The following is a 9072-nucleotide window of genomic DNA, read 5'->3' as shown; positions in this document are numbered from 1 at the left end:
AGCCTCTGTTTGCCAGAAACTGGGAATGGGCAACAGGGGATGGATCACTTGATGATTACCTGTTCTGTTCATTCTCTCTGGGGGCTCCTGGCATTGGCCACTGTCGGAAGACAGGATATTGGGCTAGACAGACCTTTGGTCTGACCCAGTATGGCCATTCTTATGTTCTTAACAGATGCAAAGCCTGCAGACACATCTCCATTAGTGAGAAGTTTTGATCCACTTATAACATACCTCTCAAGATCCACGGGACCTATGCATGCCTATCACAATATGTGATGTACCTCATCCAGTGTACTAAATGCCCCAACACCAACTAAATGGGTGAAAACAGACAATCACTATATGCTTGAATGAACGCACAGAGAAAAAATCATAAAAGATAAAAACACCATATCACCCATGTGCAAACACTTTTCACAAAACCACCACTTCATGTCGGACCTCTCCATCCCTAATCCTCAAAGGAAACCTTCACAACACCTTCAAAAGATGAGCCTTGGAGCTTAAATTCATAATTTTGTTAGACACTAAAAATCACAGTCTTAATAAAAGGAGTACGTGTGGCACCTTAGAGACTAACAAATTTATTTGAGTATAAGCTGTCGTGAGCTACAGCTCTTTTTCCTTTTGAGTACTCCTTTTCTTTTTGTGAATACAGACTAACAGGGCTGCTACTCTGAAACCAGTCTTAATAAAAACACTGGATGTATGGTTTACAAGAACAATCTGTAACACCCTAGCTCCCTTTTTTATCCTATGACTGCAGAGTTGTTAATGGTCTACATTCACCTTGAGTGGTCCTTTGAAATGTGTTAACTACTTAAACTAAACAATTTGTTCCACCTTGTATTTAGCTGTGACATTGTGACAGAGTACTGGGAACCAACAGCTGAATTTAGTGGATTAGAATGGGCTGGCGGAAGACTAATGAGAAAATTGGCCCATTAACACAGGAGGTATAATAAGGTACAGCAAGGGAGTACAAGGGAGAAAAGGCAGGCTTGCAGAACTGGGAAGGATCTCTTCTATCTCCTCTGAGAGAAGTGAGGAGAAACTGAATAATAATTATGGTGTATGAATCAGTAAAGTGGTGGAAAGAGCAAGTGTAAATAAACTACACAGGGATGCTTAGCAACTAAAGGTCTCTGAGTCACTTTGGTTACCTTTCCCAGACCTGAAGAAGAGCTCTGTGTAGCTTGAAAGCTTGTCTCTTTCACCAACCAAAGTTGGTCCAGTAAAACATTACCTCACCCATCTGGTCTCTAATAGCCTGGGACCAACACAGCTACAACAACACTGCAAACAATCATTGTACAGGGTCTTATTTATAAGCTTTTAGCTTTGGCTAAAAAAAAAAAAAAAATCACATTAGGACTCCATATTATCTCAATATAAAGAAACTTTTGTGATTTCTTTTAAATGCAGTAATAACTTACATGGTCCTGTCAAGAACCTGATGCTACCACTGCAGCCCTTTGGGGTGTTGCAGGGAATGTGCATTCACTTAGGTCCAGCTGCTACAGTAGGAGCCCTCTGTAGAACTCTGGCAGTGATGGGTTCTCATCCAGCCAAGCCCTTCTGCATACTTCTCCCCCTTTCAGTACGCCAGAGAACAGACCAACCACTCAGGAGCAGCAAAAGAAAATAAATAAAGAGAAAATAAACAGGTAGTCCCAGCTAAGACACAAACCTCTTTTTCTTCAGAGGGGCCCTGCATGGGCTGAAGTCCAACTCAAAGTCCGCTGTTTCTCTAGTAAGAGCTGTAGGATACAGTCTTCCCCCTTCAACAGAAAGAACCTGTATTCCTTTTAGGCAAGGGCATGAGCTCTGCTGGCTACCAAGCCACTTCCTGAGAGCTGAGATGCTCAACACTCTGTCCCCGTCCCCAGAGCTGCCCATTACTGAAATGAGTTTCCTCCTTTTAAAATCCTCCTCCACTTTTGGCATGACTTACTGATGTGGCGGGGCAGGGCTACTCCAGCACAGAGCAGCTCCTTTACCCTTTTCAGGCTCGTGTGGGGTTCATGCGCCCTGTCACAGGTGCCAAAAAGCTTGAGCTTTGTATACAGAGCTGTAGCTCACGAAAGCTTCTGCTCAAATAATCGGTTAGTCTCTAAGGTGCCACAAGTCCTCCTTTTCTTTTTGCAAAGACAGACTAACACGGCTGTTACTCTGAAACCTATACAGAAAACGTGAGACTACTTACATTAATAGTTAAGCACTTGCATAGGTATTTGCAGGTTTGGGGCCTGTGCATGTATTTTACTGCAAAGGGCTTGATCTGATCCACATACAGAACTCTTGTAGCTTTCCGTGGGAGTTCCACGTGCACAAGGCTTGCAGAATCCATACCCAAGACTAAAACGTTTGGCTAGTTTTAAAGAGAGTCCCTGACAAGACAGAACAAAGGCAGTGGCCTTAGAAAATTCCTGCACATGAGGTAGGAACGACGGTGAACTTCACTGAGAAGGGCGGCTCTTATGTTTTAGACACTGGGGCTCAGAAGAGCTAGGTTCAGTTCCTGGCTGTGCCCCAGGCTTACTGTGGGTATGTCTACACTGCAGATTGTCACCCGTGGCTGTGCCAGCCGACTCAGGCTTGCAGGTCTTGGGCTAAGGGGTGTTTAATTGCGGTGTAGATGTTCGGGCGTGGGCTGCAGCCCAAGCTCTGGGACCCTCCCACCTCGCAGGGTGCTAGACCCCAGGCTCCAAAACAGCCCCTCAGCCCAACTCAACCAGCACTGGCCAGCAGTGGGTTTTTGATTGCATTGTAGACATACCCTGTTTGACCTGGGGCAAGTTACCTTCTCTTTCCGTGCCTCAGTTCCCCAACTGTATCTTAGCAGGGTTCTCTAGTTGCCATCGTAGTACAAATAATAATAATAAAAATCACATTATAAAATGTGAATTATAATGTGCATAAGGCATTACTAAACATAGACTAAGTAAGGGCAGAATCTCAGCAAAAAAATTACGTTCCAAAGCTACGAAATCAAGGCTTCTGTAGCCTTTAAAAGGCTTTCATATCAATCAGCCTAACTTTCTTTAGCTAAATCATCTCTTGGGAGAGTCTGTTCCAGCACAAGAGACTATTCGCAAAAATAATTAACAGCGATGCAAAGCAAAATTTATTTGTGTAAACTTCAATTTCCTTACAGTAGAAACATATACAGTACAAGCATAAGTAGTATATCAATTTTTCAGCAAAGTGTACCTGTATAATGAAAAACTAATTTGTACCATGACTTTAAAAAACCCTGTAAAAATACTGTGAACTTTCAAACTTCTTTTTCTGCACACTGTTTTGACTTTTATATATTTAACTAAAGCATTAATTCTATAAGAATCATTTACTATATTCCAGAATTGCATGACCTAGGTGTAACACTCTATAGCCTGCTACCACTTTCATACCATTTTTATATTTACAGATTTTCCCCACCTGCATTCACATATAATGTACAAGCTCCAAGAACAAATAAAGGCTTTGTCAATGCTAATTTCACATTCAAAGAGGCAAAGAAATGCAAAAACAAACAAAAAAAAGCTCAGCTTTTGGTCAAAGTAGCTTAGTTCTGCTGTGTCAAAATCCTGCTTATAATCATCCAATGGCAATTTCTCCTTTTTAACCATGTTTTCTCACTGTTGATGGAGTTATGGACTTTCAAATTACAGGACTGACCCTGCCATCAATGGCAAAACTTCTATTAAATTTAAAGGGACTGGGATTGGAGCCAGTTTCTATAGTGACACCCCAGAAAGAGTCATAGAGTTTAAGGCCATCACCATTAAGAGGGACCACCAGTTCCAGTCTGAAGACCTGTATATTGTTTATTGTTATCCTCAAAATATATTTTAACAAAATTACTTTGAAAGTAAAATCACGTTTGTTTTCATTTTGTAACCTAATTAAATTTAGCTACTATGTACAGACATGGCTCAGGCAATCAAGTTAGTCCACCTTGTCATTAGTCAACAGGAAGTATAATTACTGCAGCTGTAAAGGAGGTATCTGATGTTTCAGAATAAGTGAGTTTAGTTATGGTGTGAGCTTCCTCAGTTTGATTTACATGACAACTTCAGGTTCTATGTTAAACAGCAAGTCATCATTTCCCCTTCGAACTTCAAGTAGTAGAGGTGACTCATTCATCACAGCGTCTTGCAGGTCACTGGAGGTCATCAAAGGACGTCCATTTACTTTGACAATGATGTCTCCATCTTTGATGCCACCTCTGCATAAGCAAGATAAAGCAAGGATTAAGCTGTGTAGTCAAGGGCATTAAATTCACCCTGTATAGAAGACCAGCACAAGGTTTATGCAGCACTTATTTGACGTAAGTGGCACATAAGTTTTGCTCTCAGCCTTTCCTTAGAGTTGATTTTCACTCAGGGTGTTACTAACTACAGTAAACTGTAATCTCGGCAATTTTCTAGAATCAAACACGAAGCATTAGAGCTAGGCAAATAATGGATTTTTTGGTTTGTTAGCAATTTCAAAAAGTTGAAAAATCATTTCAGAATGGATAAAAAATTAAAATTCTGAATTTTTAGTGAATTACACAGTTGAACAAAATTGCTTTTGCTCAGATTTATACTTCATTTTGACAAAATCAAAATGTTTCTTTTTGATTTTGACAATTTTTAAATATATTTCAATTTTTAAAAATAACAAAGAAAATTTTGAAACAAAAAAGTCATTTCAAAACTGAAAAATTGAAATGAGATGTTTTGATTTATTTGAATTTTTTTCCAAACTGAGTCATTTGGCAAAATCTACACAAATTTGCAAAATGTTTTGGCATTGCTGAATCTGCAATCTTTGAAAAAAAAAATGTTATATGAAAAATGGTGCCCATCGAGCATTGAATTGAAGATCTGTCTTCTAAAACAGTGAGGACAGATAGAACACAAATCTAGTTTTCACTAGGTATTGTTTTCTCAAAACTTCAGTACCTATAACAACATAGACATGAAAGATACCTTTCACCAGTGAGTCTTTCTAGTTCATCCAAGATTGGACTGTCCCCGTAATAACACTGAATGCCCTGAGAAGAAACAAATTCTACTTCTAAAAATTCTAAAGTGGACGGTATGTACTGACCAAAATGCTGGTCATTAATTTTCTCTTTGCCTTCAAATATTTATCTGAATGACTTTTAGTTCATCCTCCAATTTTCTTATTAATTCCTAGAAAAAGTCTTAAAATCTGATATGTAGAAAGCCTGAAAAAACAATCATTCATTCCTCGAAGATGAAGTGTTGGGGCTTAACAATATTAGTATGAAATGAAGTTTGAAAACTGAGCCTAGTCTGTAGAAAATTCAAGCCAACGGCTACTATATCATAATAATAAGGAACATATGAAGACATTTATTCAACAAAGATTGGCAAGCAGCATTTATTTATATTAATTTATAAATATTAAATTTATAATAAATTTATTCACACTTAATTTTCCCTTTCAAATACAAATATGGTTACATCGTTGTTCAAGCATGTTTATTTATTTAAAAATTCAAACTAGCTAATACTTTAAGATGTTGCCCTTAGCAATGATATTATAAATATTTGACCATTTTAAATGTTAATAGAAATTCATCAAAATATTTTAACAGGTATTTTACTAAAAGGCCCAAATTCTCTTTGAAAAGCAAAAATGATATAAAGCAAGAACATGCAAGACCTTGAATATAAACAACAACACTGCCTGCCAGTTTCTGTTGGATAAGTATCTTCAACATGAAGAAAAATTATGTTTGCTTTGGATTCCACCTACCTCTGAGAAGGTGAATTTGGAACAACTTCATGTACATAAATTCCACTGCTCACATCAGGAAAATCAGGATTACTGAGTTTTAGTTCTTCCACAAGGCTAAGAGAAGATAGAAATATTGAAATCAGTAATTGTTTCAAAGTGAAATAATTTTCAAAAGCACATTATTCTTGAGTTTTCTCTTGAATAAAATAAGTGTAATAAAATACATTACTTAACCTAAGTATGTATCCACAAATCATCTTGCATTAAAATTGCCGGAATGAAAAACACTCTCTATATCAGCAGATTTTTTAAAGGAATCAGATTTACTATCATGCATCCTCAATGGCACATGCCATAATTATTCTCTTGTACCTCATGCAGAAATAGCTTGTTCTGTTATTGTTGTGCTTTGTATTGTGGAAGCACCTAAGAGCTCCAGTCATTGACCCCATTGTTCTAAGTGCTGTACTAACGCAGAATGGAAAGATGGCCCAGGGAGTTTATAAGCTGAGTAACATTCACACTGGCGATAAGGCAAACATTTGCTAATAGTCCAGTTTGTTTATTCTGGCATTTCATTCTCATTGTGTCCTCAATTAAAAATACAACACTTTTGAAAACTCCAGTCGTAAACAGGAGATCTGTGTCTGGTCCACAGCAAGACCAGACTCCCGAGTTTTTCAAGAAAAATCTTGTTTGGGAAATTTTACTCTGCTTTCAAGTGTTCTGCATTTGGCTTTTTTTAGAGTAAGGAGCCAGTGTAAAATACAGATTGTAAAACACCTTGGCCCCCGAAATGTTGGAGGATGACTGACTCCCAGGCTTAGGGTACAGAGTTGCTTCAAGCCTCTCTCTGGGTGTGAAGACTTTCAACCTCAGTCGCATGGATAGCTGTGCTTCAGTCTCCTAAGCGGAGAGTTTGTGAGCTATGCAGTCAGACAGGAAGGAAACCTTCACTGCTTCACAAACCGCTTAATTTCCCCCCCTCCCCCCCCATGAAGTTAATAGAGTTAAAAACAAACACACACAGAGAGACACTGTTATTTACCAAAAAAGGGCAACTTCTTGCTGTATTTCTTTAGATACTGCAAATGCAGCAATGCCTCACACTGACTGCATATGTCATGATATTTAAAGATAAATCCTCAGCTGGTGTCTGTCAGCTTCTGCTGAAGTTAATGAAGACACACTGATTTATTCATGCTGAGGATTTGACCCTTATGCGGGAGACAGCAAAAATATAACTCAATAAAATAAAAACTGTTTAGTCAAAAACATCAGCTGGATATGCTGCAAACAGGTGTTTAGTCACACAGCCTTCTGCCACACTGGAGACAGAACTACTGGTGTAAAAGAGGAATTGTATTAGTGTAAACAGAAGAGTACAAAGGGTTAAAAAGAGATCTCACAAAACTAGGTGACTGGGCAGCAAAATGGCAGATGAAATTCAATGCTGATAAATGGAAAGTAATGCACACTGGAAAATATAATCCCAATATAATACAGATGATGGGATCTAAATTAGGTGTTACCACTCAAGCAAGATCATGCAGTCATAGGCCCATAGCCTTTAAGGTCAGAAGGGACCATTGTGATCATCTAGTCTGACTTCCTGCACACTGCAGGCCACAGAACCTCACCACTCACTCCTAACCTCTGGCTGAGTTACTGAAGTCCTCAAATCATGGTTTAAAGACTTCAAGTTACAGAGAATTCACCATGTACACTAGTTTAAACCTGCAAGTGACCCGTGCCCCATGCTGTAGAGGAAGGTGAAAAACCACCAGGGTCTCTGCCAATCCGGGGGAAATTCCTTCCAAACCCCAAATATGGCGATGGTCATTGTGGATACTTCCCTGAAAACATCTGCTGAATGTACAGCAGCAGTCAAAAAAGCTAAATGTTCGGAACCATTAGGAAAGAGATAGATAATGAGACAGAAAATATCATAATGCCACTATATAAATCCATGGTACACTCACAAATTGAATACTACATGCAGTTCTGGTCATCCCATCTCAAAAATGGTATATTTGAATTGGCAAAGTATGGGGAAGGGACGGTTCATTTTAGAAAAGAGACAAGGCAGGATATGATAGAAGTCTATACAATCATGAATGGTGTGTAGAACACGAATAAGAAAGTGTTATTTATTCCTTCACATAACACAAGAACCCGATGAAATTAATAGGTGGCAGGTTTAAAACAAACATAAGGAAGTACTTCTTCACACAACACAATCAACCTGTTGAACTCATTGCCAGGGGATATTGTGAAGGCCAAAAGTATAAATGGGTTCAAAAAAGAATTAGATAAGCTCATGGAGGAAGGCCCAGCAATGGCTATTAGCGAAGATCGTCAGGGACACAACCCCATGCTCTGGGTTTCCCTAAACCTCTGATTGCCAGAAGCTGGGAGTGGATGACAGGGGATGGATCACTCAAGAAAAATTGCCCTGTTCTGTTCATTCCCTCTGGAGCAACTGGCACTGGTCACCACTGGAAGACAGGATACTAGGCTAGACAGACCATTGGTCTGACTCAGTATGGCCATTCTTACGTTCATTCATTTGCTCTCCAGTGATATTTCAGACACTAGACAATTACAGATTTTATGTTAAATACGATGAAGAGATAGAATTGGAAGAAATTGTTCTTATTCTGCCAGTTCTTTTGCATACATTCAGCTGGCAAGGGAGTGTTTTGTTGGTTTCTCAAAGTAAGCTATGAGATGGGACAAATGAATGGAGTTTTTAGTCCTACACTGTATCTGGACTAAAGGAAAAGTACTGCCCTTGTATCAAAATAATGCTTAGTGTGACTTTCATTTTGGTTGTGGAAAAGGAATTGGATTCTGACAGAACGTCAGCTGACTGGGAAAAGCAGAGTGAGAAATTTTGCAAAGCACACATTAATGTATATTGTCACCAGTGGCAGGAGTGGGAGAACTGTAAGATGATTAATTTCCTGATCCCAGAATGTAAATTTCACTGCTGAAAACTAAAAATTTCCACAAACCTTGTGGAAGTTTACATACAGATCTGAACTTTGTTGCTCTGAACCACTGCTGAACCTTTATAATGCATTTTATGTGTACCAGTGCAGTTTATATAAAACATATTTAAAAGATACTTACATGGATGTTATTGTCAGCATCCTTATGCCAATGAAGCGTTTTTTCCCATCTGGAAAAAAACACAGCAGCTATATATAAAGATTTTAGGCAAACAATCACAAGAACACCTTTTCCATTGAAATGGCAAGAGCCAATACAAGCAAGAGGTATCAGCCTTTACTAAGATTAATACCACAG

At 38.7% G+C, this 9072-nt stretch overlaps 1 protein-coding gene across 1 annotated transcript in view; it reads right to left on the bottom strand.

Moving 5' to 3' along the window:
• Window positions 1-3158: 3158 nt before the first annotated feature.
• HTRA3 (HtrA serine peptidase 3) overlaps window positions 3159-9072 on the bottom strand; it is a 40411-nt gene continuing 34497 nt past the window's right edge. Inside the window, exons 7-9 of the mRNA XM_084626441.1 lie at window positions 8896-8944; window positions 5779-5874; window positions 3159-4234 (exon numbers count right to left, since the gene is read on the bottom strand). Of these exons, the coding sequence (XP_084482567.1) occupies window positions 4069-4234; window positions 5779-5874; window positions 8896-8944 (311 nt within the window). The 3' untranslated portion in view covers window positions 3159-4068. The remainder of the gene's footprint in view (window positions 4235-5778; window positions 5875-8895; window positions 8945-9072) is intronic.

The sequence above is a fragment of the Lepidochelys olivacea genome (assembly GCF_965140295.1).
Source record: "Lepidochelys olivacea isolate rLepOli2 genome assembly, chromosome: 4".
NCBI classification, from domain to species: domain Eukaryota; kingdom Metazoa; phylum Chordata; order Testudines; family Cheloniidae; genus Lepidochelys; species Lepidochelys olivacea.
The sequence above is the reverse complement of the archived record's forward strand: the minus strand, read 5'-3'. Positions and strand labels throughout refer to the sequence as shown.